General features: G+C 39.4%; 1 protein-coding gene across 3 annotated transcripts in view; it reads left to right on the forward strand.

Moving 5' to 3' along the window:
* The window catches only part of RhoGAPp190 (Rho GTPase-activating protein 190), a 45497-nt gene that overhangs the window by 14717 nt on the left and 16094 nt on the right, over nt 1-14686 (forward strand). For 2 of the 3 annotated variants that reach the window (XM_089739630.1, XM_089739631.1), the window contains exons 13-26: nt 324-439; nt 2247-2396; nt 2916-3018; nt 3316-3472; nt 4259-4365; nt 5515-5609; nt 6277-6432; nt 7150-7294; nt 7705-7811; nt 9439-9623; nt 10459-10600; nt 11501-11619; nt 12250-12327; nt 13883-13927. In XM_089739630.1, the coding sequence (XP_089595756.1) occupies nt 324-439; nt 2247-2396; nt 2916-3018; nt 3316-3472; nt 4259-4365; nt 5515-5609; nt 6277-6432; nt 7150-7294; nt 7705-7811; nt 9439-9623; nt 10459-10600; nt 11501-11619; nt 12250-12327; nt 13883-13927 (1705 nt within the window). The remainder of the gene's footprint in view (nt 1-323; nt 440-2246; nt 2397-2915; nt 3019-3315; nt 3473-4258; nt 4366-5514; nt 5610-6276; nt 6433-7149; nt 7295-7704; nt 7812-9438; nt 9624-10458; nt 10601-11500; nt 11620-12249; nt 12328-13882; nt 13928-14686) is intronic. The other variant, XM_089739632.1, reaches the window with a different exon arrangement.

A 14686-nucleotide genomic window follows, 5' to 3' on the forward strand; every position in this document is an offset into this window, starting at 1 on the left:
AAATCGGGTTTTTTTTTTTCGGTGAACATACATAGATAAAAAATTATGGTCGAATTGATAACTTCCTCTTTTCAAGTCGGTTAAAAAGCGTGGTTTTGGTACCTTAAATAGCTCCTTAACATTCTATTATTCAAAAATATTTTCACTTTCTACGTAAATGAAGAGGCGGGTAAAATTTCGCGTTATGCCAAAGTAACTATTCCACGCGGACGAAGTCGCGGGAAAAAGCTAGTTTTGAATAATGTTGGTACCGCCGTAGTACCCAAGTTAGTATGGGATCGAGTATGCGTTCAACATGGTCACTGTAAAATAACTATTTGTAGGAGTTACTGCTGGAGCACGCGGATCTGTTCTACCATTTCAAGAGCATATCGCCGACCGGGACCATAACGCAAGAAGACATCAAGGAAATCACCGATGTGCTGCAAGATGACTTTAGGTATGTCTCGTGGGGATTCAGTATCAAGACACAAAGGACCGTGGGCATCACCCACCGGCTCGCGCTATTCGACACGTGCTTTGGATGCGTCTTCATTAATATTAGGGGTTAAAGTATGAAATTGCCGATTTGCCTTTTACTGGTGGTAGGACCTCTTGTGAGTCCGCACGGGTAGGTACCACCACCCCGCCTATTTCTGCCGTGAAGCAGTAATGCGTTATGGTTTGAAGGATAAGGCAACCGTTGTAACTATACTGAGATCTTTGAACTGATTGATATCTCAAGGTGGGTGGCGCATTTACGTTGTAGATGTCTAAGGGCTCCAGTAACCACATAATACCAGGTGGGCTATGAGCTCGTCCACCCATATAAGCCATAAAAAAAATTGTACTAAAAAATTGAAATTCCTTTTTTTTCATTTAACATATTTATTTAATCAAAATGTCTACCATTATTATCTATACATTGCTGCCATCTAATAGGGAGGTCATTTATGCCTTTGCAATAGAACTCTGGTGATCTAGATTCTACAAACTGTGTGAAAGCATTTCGTATTGCCTCCTGGGAAGAAAAGTTTTTATCACGTAGAAAATTGTCCAAATCACGAAAAAAATGGTAATCCGTTGAGCAAGGTCTGGCGAATACGGATGGTGACGAATGGTTTCTAATTGCAGTTCCTGTAGAGTTAAAAAGTTTCTCGTGCTGTATGAGGTCTCGCGTTATCTTGTAGCAATAATGGTGAAGATGGATTCATGAGTCGGGGTTGTACCATTTGAAAAAAGTTTCACTCAAAAATCTTTAACCATGAAGGTTTTATGTGAATTCGAAGTACCTATTACAATAAAACTCCAATTTCATTCTTTTAACCCCTATTATATCGAGGGCTGAAATGCCATTTGATTTTTAGCGACATTCTTGCAACTTTACAGTATGGCCATTTAAACTATAAAATTTGGAAAAAATATTATAACAAAAACACTTCTTCAGCTATTTGAATAGAGTAAACTTGGTTGAAGTTCAATTAAAAACATTGAATTGTTGATGCTAATACCAAATACAGCGGACCTTTAATTACAAAGATAAATGTCTCGTATTAAACGGAATGTCGCCTAAATCGAATAGCCTTTAACCCTTCGATATAATTATAATAAAAAATGCGAGATTAAACCGTAATTATAGTTATTATTACGCAACATAGTTTAATGTTTATTTCGTATAACAATAGTACCATTCATGTCAGCCCTCGGAATGTTTTGCAAAAGAAACTCGCCTTAATTACAAAGATAAATTTCGCGTATTATGCGCAATGTCGCTTAAATTAAATAGCCTTTCACCCCTCCAATTATGATCTTTTAATCTTCTGCGGATTACAATATCTGGTATTTATTAAACACATAGATTAGTTACTGTAAGATTTTCAAATCATCAACGAATATAATGCTACGCGCTGGGGTTCGGGATAAATAAAATTCCACCAAAGTACAACTAAAAACTGTATTCAACACTAAGAACACTTAAAACACTTCACTAACACTTTAAAATTCTCAATTCCCTTGTTCTGCTTCGCCTCAGGTGATCCGCTGTTTCTCTTCGAGTAGTTTCGGTTAGTAACTGACTGCGTGCCATCCGCGTAACGTTTTTATAGTCGATGCCGCATCCCTAGAATTATCGAGAATATTTCACACATTTCGAGTATTGTGTTTCCGCTATATGACAATAGATGGCGTTATACTTGTATTCGTTTGACTATTCGGCGATAGATGGCGTTACTCGTACCGGCGTAAAAATAATATCGATAAATTGACAGGTACAAAATGCTGGATCGGATGGAGCAAGACAGGAAGCTGATGCTGTTCCAGCACCTCGGGTTCGTGCACTGCCCGATGCGGGAGCACTGCCCCGCCGGACCCAACTGTCTGGACGCCACCCTGCCCGTCATACTCAACACCAGAGTCGGGTTAGTGTCTATACAAAACTAGTATTTTAACTAGATGTACTTATAAATGCTACGGTCAACCAAAGTATTGATATAATTTTTTGCTGAGAATTAATTTAAGGAGTCACTAGTGACATTTACTATGCCGTGCTCTCTAAAGACATCTTCTATACCTATACTGTACAACTTGGGGGGAACGAAAAAGCGAACCTCCTACTCTAGACCAAGCTGGTGAAATTGCTGAGTAGACCGACGCTCCGAATCTTATTGTTTTTATATACGCCAGTCTATATTGATAATGTCGTTAACGAGATTCAGGCGTCTATCAAATATCTAGTGCTCTATGATGGCTGCTTGCTACAAGTAGCAACAAGCTTGCTACGGTAGGCAGCGGCTTGGCATTACTGAAATCCATGGGTGACGGTAACCACTCACCATCAGGTGGGCCGTATGCTCGTCTGCCTATAAGGGCAATAAAAAAACAAGCTGAAGCTATTGACCCCTGAAATGTGAGTTTAATTTGTCCTTATATTCGTCCAGGTCGCTGACGTCGGCAGGCGAGTCCCAGTGCCTGGCCGGGCCGCCCGCCGCGCCCTGGGCCCTCACCACCGACACCAACCACATCAACGTCATCATCCTCGGGGTCAGTGCTCTCTGTGTGGTCACGTGCGAGAGGGACGGCAGATAGTCCCGCACCGACCTATGACTATCTTTTACTAGTGGTCCTAACCTCTTGTGAGTCCGCACGGGTAGGTACCACCAGCCTGCCTGTTTCTGCCGTGAAGCAGTAATGCGTTTCGGTTTGAAGGGTGGGGGCAGCCGTTGTAACCATACAGAGACCTTATAACTGATATGTCAAGGTGGATGGCGCGTTTACGTCGTAGATGTCTATGGGTTCCAGTAACTCCAGTAAGCAATAAAAAAAAAGTTCATTATATAGATGGAAGGTGTGGCTGGCGAATTCGGCAAGCGCCTGATGGCCGGCTGCGACTCCGAGCGGCGCATCAACGTGCACGGACACAGCTGGAGGCTCGAGCAGAGGATCAGGACGGACGACTTCTCTGAAACGACCTCCATAGACGATTTTGCACCTAATGGTCAGTGTTATTTAAATTCAAATTATCTTATATTCCCCTATAACGAGTTTTAGTTGGTTATCACTTACTGTTTCTGGATTTATAATCAAGGTTAGAAAGGTTTATAATGAAATAGGTCTGGTGATGATGCTTTCAGTTCATTATGATTCATTCTGGATCAAGGGTTAGCAAGGAAAACAAGGCTTCCCCTGTTTATTTCCTTAACAATATTTGTAATCAATAAACAAACTAAATTTATTAAATACTAGCGACCCGCCCTCGCTTCGCTTCGGAAACATTAAAACACACATGAAACCAAAAATATAAAAAAAAAAGTAAAAAAAGTAGCCTATGTTCATCAGGGACAATGTCGGCTTCTAATGGAAAAAGAATTTTTCAAATCGGTCCAGTAGTTTCGGAGCCTATTCGAAACAAACAAACAAACAAATCTTTCCTCTTTATAATATTAGTATAGATTGTTATGAATGGGCAGGCTAATATAATCATTCGACGTGCGAAAAATTAAATAGACTATTGCAATTTATAGCAGATATCTATCAACAGGCTAACATTAAAAGTACACTTGAAAATTAATGTGTTGTTTCCCCACATATCAGCTTTTTTCCTTGTGATAGTGCTGATTGTTATTCAATTAAAAGTTAGCTTTTTCTCATTAAGTTAATGGTATTTAATAAAAATAACTCCATATAGTAACCTCCTTTGTAGGTCTTGTAATAATATGCTGTCAATGAATCCTTTTGCTTCTTTTGTATTTTGTTCTTAATAAACTATTTTTGCTATTGAAAGGTTACTTCTGTGTGTATCAAGATCAAGAATCTTTTGAATACATCCGAGCTTGTGCCGAGAAGACTTTGCTGTGTAGTTTGGAACAAGAAGACAAACTGCCTTTCCAAGTAAGGCTTTATGTGTATAACAGGAAGTGCACAGTCGAGCGAACGACTCATCTGTTGAGTAGTCACTGGAGCTCATAGACATCAACAATGTACGGCCGTCTGCCTTGAGACATGAGTTCTAAGTAGAGATGAAACGGATAGTGGTTTGGCCGAATACCGGATACTGAATATTCGGCCCTTTCGGAAATATTCGTGCGCGTTCGGGCGTTGTCGTGAGCGGAGATCGCGACGACTCGGTACGACGACGATTTGGTATTCATTCACCACAATTTGCCACTTGTTCATTTTGAATATTAAACAAACTAATTAAAACAATCACTTTTGATGTGCAATTATAAAAATAAAAGTTGTCCATAACCTATTGTCGTATTATTCGCTTTTGTATAAGCATGAGATTTTCTTAAAATTTACTATTCGAAATCGAATAGTAACAACATGGCCGGATAGACCGGGTACCGGATAGTTATTGGATATCCGCTTCATCTCTAGTTCTAAGTCTCACTTCTTCAGTACACGGCTGCCTTACTCCTCAAAACGATGCGCATTACTGCTTAATGGAAGAATGCGTTGCGTGGGTTGGTGGTGGCACCTGTCCAGTCATCTCCATTGATGTTTGAAAGAAACATGCAATTTTGTGTGTACATTGTATTGAATTTCTCTTTTTTTATTGCTTAGATGTGTAGACGAGCTCACAGCCCACCTGGTGTTAAGTGGTTACTGAAGTCCATGACCTCTACAACGTAAATGCGCCACCCATCTTGAGACATAAGTTTTAAGGTCTCAAGTATAGTTACAACGGCTGCTCCACCCTTCAAGCCGAAACGCATTACTGCTTCACGGCAGAACTAGGCGGGGCGGTGGTACCTACCCGCGCGGACTCACAAGACGTCCTACCATCAGTAGAAATTGTGACTGTAATGAAGTTGTAATGGTATAATAAGTTTTTTTTTTTTTTTCAAATAAAATTGTTCTAATTTACCTTTGCTATAATTTTGTAACACGATGAAAAAAGTCACCTTGAAAAAAGTATCTAGGACTTTTTTGTAACATAATGGGATAAAAAAGCTTCTGAAAGTTTAACTTCTACTGCCTTGCGAATTGTGTTGAACTCTGTTGTATGTTTATTCAGTGCTCAATATTCGCACACAGGGTCTGCCGCTAGTCGTGATGTTCGTGCAAGACGAGGGGATGGATAAGAAGGAGCTGGCCAGACTCCAAGAGGAGGGTCAGAATCTCGCCGACAAGTAAGTTCTAAGACGATTGGATTCCTTTGCCAGTCACATAATTCCTCACAAACCTGTAATCGATTTCAGCACTATTTGTGTTATTAAATTTTTACTTGTGATATATTTGAAGACATTACAAATTACAGTTTCAAGAATGACTCATAGCATAGTGTGTGAGGATGTTACTGAACCCCCACAGACACAGCTCACTGAGTTTTTAGTCGGATCTTCCCAGTGGGTCGCGATTCCGATCCGGTGGTAGTTTCTGCAAAGCACTGTTCTGTTAGCAAATTCTGCAAATTCTGCCTGTTTCTGCCGTGAAGCAGTAGTGCGTTTCGGTTTGAAGTTTGAGGCAGCTGTTGTAACTATACTTGAGACCTTAGAACTTATATCTCAAGGTGGGTGGCGCATTTACATTGCAGATGTCTATGGGCACCAGTAACCACTTAACACCAGATGGGCTGTGAGTTCGTCTACCCATCTAAGCAATAAAAAAAAAACAAATCTCTCAGGTTGAGCTCACCTACCCCTCCGGGCCTAACTGGAATAGCTTCTTAGCCTACCAGCGAATATGTAGAAAAAAATGTAACAGAACTGCAAACATCTGTATTTATTTGAAGCTGTGCAATAAAATAACTAGAATGTTTAGACGAACAGGCTTGAAATAGGTTCAATGTTCCCTCAGCCTCCACTGCTCGTATATGGAGGCGTCCATCGGCGAGCTCGGCACGGAGGCGCTGACCCGCGAGGCGGTGCAGGAGCTGGTGCGCGCCAACAGGGACAAGGCGAGCTACGCGCATTTGTACCGTGACGTCATTGTGTGTTTCGACTCCGATATCAGGTGAGGGCAATGAACCTTCAGCTGAGTTAGTAAATTAAAGAGATTTGCCGTATAGGCAGAGAAGCATACGGCCCACATAATGGTGAGTGGTTACCGTCGCTCATGGACGTGAGCAATTCCAGGGGCAGAGCCAAGCCGCTACCTAATATTATAAGGAATATAATAATTTTATAATACTGTCTGATATAAGGACAGTCCAGTATGAAATTTATTTTGAGAGTTCCTTAAGATATATCTCTTTAATTTAGTAAGAATAGTTGCTTTCTGTAACGTAAAAAATTTTTTTTAACTGATTTTATGACCTGGTAACTAAGACCTTTAAGTCATTTCTTATTTTAATTTATATTCTTATTTTTATGAAAAATGATAATATGGAGAGAAATTAAATGAAATGAAGATGATTAATTTGAGACATCAGTCAACTGGGATGAAATTAAATGAAATGAGATGAGATGATATGGGATGAAATATAATCTCAGTAAAATGGTGGTCATTTAGTGAGATTTTTTCAGGGGACTTTTTAGAGGATCCCGAGAAGTTACGTTCAGCGGCTTTGTTTCATTTTCCCACATTTGTGCACTTTCACAGATATTAAATAATTAATAAACCACCGTTTATTGCACATTTAAACCCGAAGAAACACTGAATAGACAAAATAAAACGAATCACACAACTTCACTCTTCGCGTTCTAGAAAAGTCCGTAACGTTTGTTCTAGAATAATGGTGTGCATGTTCTGCGACGACCCGTACTCGGCGGAGCGAGTGCTGAGTCCGTTCCTGTCACACCGCGGCTGCTTCCTCACCGGCGACCGCTCGCTGCTCATAGAGACCTTCCTCGGAGACTCCAAACGAAAGGTCGAGGTACGTCGCTGCTCGTCTGTGTGTTGCATGTCGCGTGATGGTCGGCCGCGGAGTAGGGATAAAGGAAAAGGCGATCGTCAGAGCAGCCAACTTACTGCTTCATGGCAGAAATAGGCAGGGCGGTGGTACCTACCCGTGCGGACTCACAAGAGGTCCTACCACCGTCTCTGGTGTCTAGTCTAGTCCTCACCCGTGGTCATACGTGGGTCACCAAGTACCAAGATCAAGGTGCCGAGACCGCATTTTATGGTCAATGACTGCACAGACTGTTCTCATGTAAGGTCTCCGATATTCTTTGACAACGGACGATACGATTTGTCGGTGTCGTGTCTGAACGTGTCATAAGAGCTTTAGTCCAGCCGCATGTTATACCGTCGCATTGCGGATTCTAACACATATATTGTTTTTAGGTAATAATATCAAGTTTCCACGGAGCCAGTCAATTCAGAGAGGAGCTGATACACGGTTTCATACTGATTTACTCGGCGAAGAGAAAAGCCAGCTTAGCTACCTTAAAGTGAGTAAAGTCTATATATACCCTTAACATGTATTGTGTATTAATTTTCGCATCAATAAATATGTACTGATGTTTGTAAGTAATAAATTACGTAAAGTTGAACTGATCAGGTTTGAATGGAATTTCACACAAAAGTAGTTTATAACATGTATTATTAATATATAAAATATTTTTATCATGGTAAATGTAATGTACGGGCAACGCCGGGTACGTCTACTGTAGTTAATACGATCGTGTCTTCGTTGATGCATAATTTTATATAGCAACGGATGCAATACCGTCTTTACCATAAGGGCACACGGGGCCCGTGCCCAGGGCCCCCATTCTCAGGGGGCCCCGAAAGACCGAAAATTTCTCTCACACGTTTATTCTCAAAACATTTTTTCGGGCACATTACACTTTTTTCACAAATCAGTAATCGGAAGGTATTTACAAGGCATATACTATGCCTATAATAGAAGATTTTGCTCAACAGAAATCCCGAAAGAAACCGTTATCGAAATCGTAACCAAAAAACCCGCAGCATTCTAATATCATTAATGACATTATCATACTGTATTTGATTATGTACCTATAATAAATGGTCTCATACTCAGTAAAAAAATGTTATTATAGTTCGCTTTTTTACTTTCCAAAAGGGCCTCAAATTCTTGTGTGGCCAAGGGCCCCATCCTAGTTTAAGACGTCCCTGAACGGATGATAACACACAAATTTAACTCGGGTAAAAGCGCGAGGCGTGCCTAGCGTGTATTCAATAATCGAATATTTAGGTTTTGTTTGTTTGTGAAATCGTTTGCGCCGTTTGTATACAGTTGAGTTAAAATTTAGCACAGTTGAAATTTCGGGGGCGATTTTTGTCATTGTACCGCCAGTGGTGGTGGCGGTCTTTTTTCGTTTTGATTTGTAATACTGTATAAATTATTATATGTATGTAACGTATGTATGTATGTATGTATGTATTTAAATGTAAATTGTGATTGTGTGTATTAAACTTTTTTTGTGTATGTATTTGTAACTTTAAATTTCATTGCACCTACCACTATTTACTCTGCACTATCTTTGGTTGATTGGTATCTGCTCTTAGGCATTAAGTCCGCCAATGTAAATTTTATATGAAGTGTAATAAATAAATAAATAAATCTATATATTAATACGTGAATCAAAAACTTTGTACCCCTTTTTACGAAAATTGCGCGGACGAAGGATTATGAAATTTCCCACGCTTATAGAGAATATAGAGAAGGAGTGCAGAATATTAATATTTTTTAAAAATATGAATAAGAATACATTAAATCAATAAAAAATAACATTACACACACTACCACGTATTTGACACACACACACATACATATTATTTGTTTATTTTAAACTTTTGTTATTGCTTATTAAAGTCTGTGGTCAAATTGAGAATAGATTAAATATTGTTTGTCTTTATTAATATTTGTCTAAAGTGTATTCTGGGGCGAAATCTGTGATTATGGAAGTATAATAAATACAACTTTACTAATAGAATCGTAATAGTGTACAAACTAATAATTTCAATTAATTTTAGTCGAATTTCGATTACTGCGGAATCCCTAGTAAAAATATATAGTGATTATATTAAAAGTATTGTATTATTTCGCAGTGCATTTTCGATGAACATACCGAACCTGCCGATACAAATGGTGGCGGTGACGGAGGGCGGCGGCTCGGCGGCCAGCGCGTTCTTCGGCACGGACGTCGGGCACGCGCTGCTCACAGACGGGAACGCGACCGCCGACCGCCTCGCCGCGCACTTCGCCACCTACTCCTGCAGCGCAGACGCCAAATGTGAGCACACCGCCCTTGGGCAGCAACAACGCCGCCCAACTGCCAAGCAAATTTTATATTGGTGGTAGGACCTCTAGTGAGACCGCACGTATAGGTAGGTACTGTTACGGGGTGGATCCAGGAGCACTTTTTAAAAAGGGAAACTTTTTTTTTGTTGCTTAGTTGGGCGGACGAGCTCACAGCCCACCTGGTGATTTAGTGGTTACTAGAGCCCATAGACATCTACAAAGTAAATGCGCCACCACCATTGGGATATAAGTTCTAAGGTCTCAGTATAGTCACAACGGCTGTCCCACCCGTCAAATCGAAACGTATTACCGCTTCACCGCAGAAACAGGCGGGGCGGTGGTACCTACCCGTACGGACTCACAAGAGATCCTGCCACCAATAAAGGCCGGTCTGGCCCGGTTAAAGGTCACCGGTGTTCTACGTGGTGCACTGGAGTAATTAATTTCGATATCTCTTTTCGATATTCGATCTAATTAATATGATACCTAGTAGACTCTGGCAGAGACGAATCCGAAGATACATAGAATTAATCTATTTTTAAAAGAACTAAAAGAATGAAACATACATTAACAAACAAAAGAAGGCAAAGTTAGGCAACCCGGGCGCTTTAGTAACAAAAATCGACATTATTACTTCAGTGCGCAACGTAGGGCACCGGTGATCTACATGGTAGTCAGCATGCTATTATATGTATATTATATAGGTAATGAATTAAATTATCTCAGACATCGTTATGTAATAAAATGAACACATAATACAGTTCACTTGGGACGCGTAGTAGCTACTAGACTAGCTGTAGTAGTAATGTGTGGCTGTTTCCTTGCAGCCGCGTTCTACACGTCGTTCTTCAAGGAGGTGTGGGAGCGCAAGGGAGAGATCGAGCGCGCCTTCCGACTGGAGCAGCCCGGCGCCGCGCACAACCTGCCCGACGTGGCCGCGGCGCGCGCGCCCGCACGCTGCGACCCCGCGTGCGTGCCCGTACCCGTTGCACCCCCACCGATAATACATTTACCCTCGAACTTGTAGTTTAGACAATAGATATCTTCGCCCACCTGTCCTGGTGAAAAAGGCCTCCTGGCTACCAGTAATACATGAATCATAAAAAAAAAACAATAGATATGCGATCGCTTTACCCTTGAGCTGAAACCTAGTAACATTTTCTAACTTCCTATACACTTCTAAAAACAAGATCGCATTAGCAGTCCCCTCTCCAAATGCAACATTGATATTGCGATTGATATTGTAGCTATGCCTGAGACCTTAGAACTTATGTCTCAAAGTGAGTGGTGCATTTACGCTGTAGATGTCTATGGGCTCCAGTAACCACTTAACACCAGGTGGGCTGTGAGCCCGTCCACCCAAGAAATAAAAATAAAAAATTGCGAGCTTTTCTGCAACTTAGTTCCGCGTCGGAACTCTCGTATTAAAAAATCAAACGAATTTTATCGAAGTATCCATCTTTCTTGTATAAGCTGAATATAAAAAAAAACAACTGAAAGTCGATAATCGAATGTTGCACATTTTTTAAAAGAAGAAACTCATAAGTACCTCATTTAAAAAAAGTTCAAAAATCTCAAACCGTGAAGGTTCTATGTCAATTCGAAGTACCTATTACAATAAAACGGCAATTTCATACTTTAACCCCTATTATTAAGCCAAAGTAATGAAATGATTATATAGTCGTAAGTTAAAGTGGGCAAATTCTCACAAGATAATTAAACGTTTTTTAAGTTAATGATAATTAATATAAATGGTTCCGTTACAAAGATAGATACATAGATATAGGAAAGAACTGTTTATTGAAAGCGTGTTGAAAACATCGTGTCGTGATCATGATGTATCGTACAAACCAATGTGTGCATTTACAGGAGGGAGCACAAGTTAACGAACTCGTTGGATCTGCTCATCGGGCCCGACTCGAGAGCCGACATCGATTCTGAGTACAGCGACACCCTGAACAACTCCAAGAACAGAGGATTCTTGAAAGGTACTTTAACCCACAGACACAGCCCACTGAGTTTCTCGCCCGATCTTCTCAGTGGGTCGCGTTTCCGATCTGGTGGTAGATTCTGCGAATCACAGCTCTTGCTGGGTTCAGTGTTAGCATCATTCCGGTTTGAGCCCCGTGAGCTCACCTACTAGTTAAGGATAGGCTGAAATAGCCTCTCAAGGCTATCAGCTTACGTAGGAAAAAAAAAGCTACTGAAGGATGCATTACACGGCCGAATAATGTCCCGGAATCATAATCGAACCCGTAAAATATGCAATTTGTGAGTCGGCTCGGGTAGGTACTACCAACCTGCCTATTTCTGTTCCGGAGCAGTAATGTGTTCCGGTGTAAATGTTGAGACTTATACAAGATAATTAAGACTTAGACCTCAAGCTCAAGGTTGAAGACAGGACTGAATTCACTCGTCTATGCAAGTAAAAAACGTTTTAATTTAATTTTAGTACTTCATGCAGTTGTTACTAAATTGAAATGTGATATCGATTTTTTTGCTCCAATCAAGTTAATAGGAAACACGACCTGTGTAGTAAGTAATGTAAGTGCTCGCCATTTGAACTAAAATCGATTTTCAAATATGAACAAATATCGTAATCACAAATCTGTATGTAGGTTTCAGCGTGTACCCCCCTCCCAGCACGCCGCCGGAACCCGCGCCCCCGGACCACAGAATGCACCCGGATTTGTCTCGTAAGTCTCGGATACTGTAATGAAATATTCTAATACTAGCGACCCGCCCTCGCTTCGCCTCGGAAACTGTAATTTATTATTGATTTCTCCACTATTTAATGGATGTTATTATACATATAAATAAAGTTAGAATGTCTGTTTGTAATATTGAAATAACCGCTTGTTACTACATGCATATGAATATATATACGGTACATTCACCAAAATAACATTTTTTACAATTTTTGTCTGTCTATCTGTCTGTTTGTTTGTTCCGGCTAATCTCTGGAACGGCTGAACCGATTTCGATGAAACTTTCACTAATAGGTAGCTGATGATATAAGGAGTAACTTAGGCTACTTTTTTTAGACTAGCTTCGCCCCGCGGCATCACCCGCAGTTATTGTCGTACCGGGCACAACATGGCGGGACTCGCCTATCAATAATAAAATTTTATGTTTCCGAAGCGAAGCGAGGGCGGGTCGCTAGTTATACATATAAACCTTCCTCTTCAATCACTCGTATCTATTAAAATAAACCGCATCAAAATCCGTTGCGTAGTTTTAAAGATTTAAGCATACATAGCGATATAGGGACAGAGAAAGCGACTTTGTTTTATATACTATGTAGTGATTGGTTCTGACACGTATGCCGTTGAGCACGAACTCAAAGTTATCGGTGTCAGGAACTTCAGAAAGTTCTGAACAGAGCAGTCTGGAGAGACATATAGAACCAGGCTATAGGCCCACCCTGGGCTGTAAGGCCTGGGATGATGAGTTCTGAGTCGTGGCTTCCCTCGCGTCAATGTAGATTTTGTTAATCAATTTAAGCTCAGAGCAACATCGTTTGAAGATCATATACATGTCTTACCATTTGTCGTTAATACTTATATATTTCAAATATACTTCTGCTACTGGTATCGTTTGCCCTCGAGCTTTGTTCCACGGGAATACTTTTTTGAGAAATTAATTTTTTTTCCTATTTCTGTACTTATGCCCATAAATGTCCATAAAGATCCGATACCCATTTCATTTAAATTTTTTTTTGTTCAACCCCTCAGGATCAGTACTATTTTTCAGAAAGAATCTTATAACACTGTTGTCTCGAGTTGCCATTAAATGACATAGTAGTTCAGGGTCAGATTTTGAGTTCCCGTACTATGGGGTATTAAATGGTAAACGAGAAATACCTTATCTTTTCAAGTAGGATCTGTATTATGTAGGTACAGAAAATATTTGTATGTTATCATGTTTTTAGTATGAGAAGCAGTAAAACTCGAAAATTTTGTAGATTTCACAATATGTATATATTTTTTAAAATTTTGTATTTTGTTTAAATTAGATTATATTAATCAATAATTTGACGAGATTTGATTTCATTTTGCCGCGGTTGGTGCCACACGACATCCTTTGCCTCTTGGCCTTGTGGTCTAATATTTTAAAATTTAAAAGTGAATTGATGTACACAAATTTGAAATCATAAACAAAAAATCTTAGATCAACGAACCATAATTATAATGTATTTAGTGCGTATTAATATGTATATCACAAGTATTAATAAATGATATTATAATGCAGCGGATCTCAACTGTTCTGAAGATTCACTGAGCACACACGAGTCAGGTGAAGTGCATGGCAAAAACAATCTTATCCTTGAAGTTGTACAGTGGATTTTTGTGTAGATTAGAAATTATCGTAATATATGTTATATTTATATGTTATCGTTATATTTATATGTTTTGTCTCGAAATGTTTTTATTTTTTGTTTTTTTTTATCTTCGATTTGTTTGTTTTTTTGTTAGTGAAATTGTTTGTGATATTGTAATTTAATAATTTATGTATTTATTAAATTATTTATATTATTTATTTTGTAATACTGAGGAATAATTTTGCATGTCTTAAAAAAAAGGTGGTATTGTAGTCAGAATTTTGTAGTGGCTTAAATGTTAGAAACACATTGTCTTTTAAAACACTTAAATCACATAATTCATATTGGAGTATTATTCTTTATTATTGCACAAGGCCATCATTGCTTTATTAAATTACGTTATATAGTTATCGTTATTATTTACTCACAATTTTACAATACAAGTAGAAAAGTGGTTTTATGATTTTTTTACGTTTGCAACATTGCAAGACGTCATCTGATGAGGACTTTTTGGCGGGAACGCGAGGAGTGAAGTTGTGTGATTTGTTTTATTTTGTCTATTTAGTGTTTCTTCGGGTTTAAATGTGTAATAATGGTGGTTTATTAACCGTTTATTAACCGTTTAATATCTGTGAAAGTGCACAAATGTGGGAAAATGAAACAAAGCCGCTGGACGTAACTTCTCGGGATCCTCCAAAAAGTCCACTGAAAAATCTTAGTAAATGACCACCATT

Source organism: Bombyx mandarina, chromosome A1 (assembly GCF_030267445.1).
Source record: "Bombyx mandarina strain Sakado chromosome A1, ASM3026744v2".
Taxonomy (NCBI): Eukaryota; Metazoa; Arthropoda; class Insecta; order Lepidoptera; family Bombycidae; genus Bombyx; species Bombyx mandarina.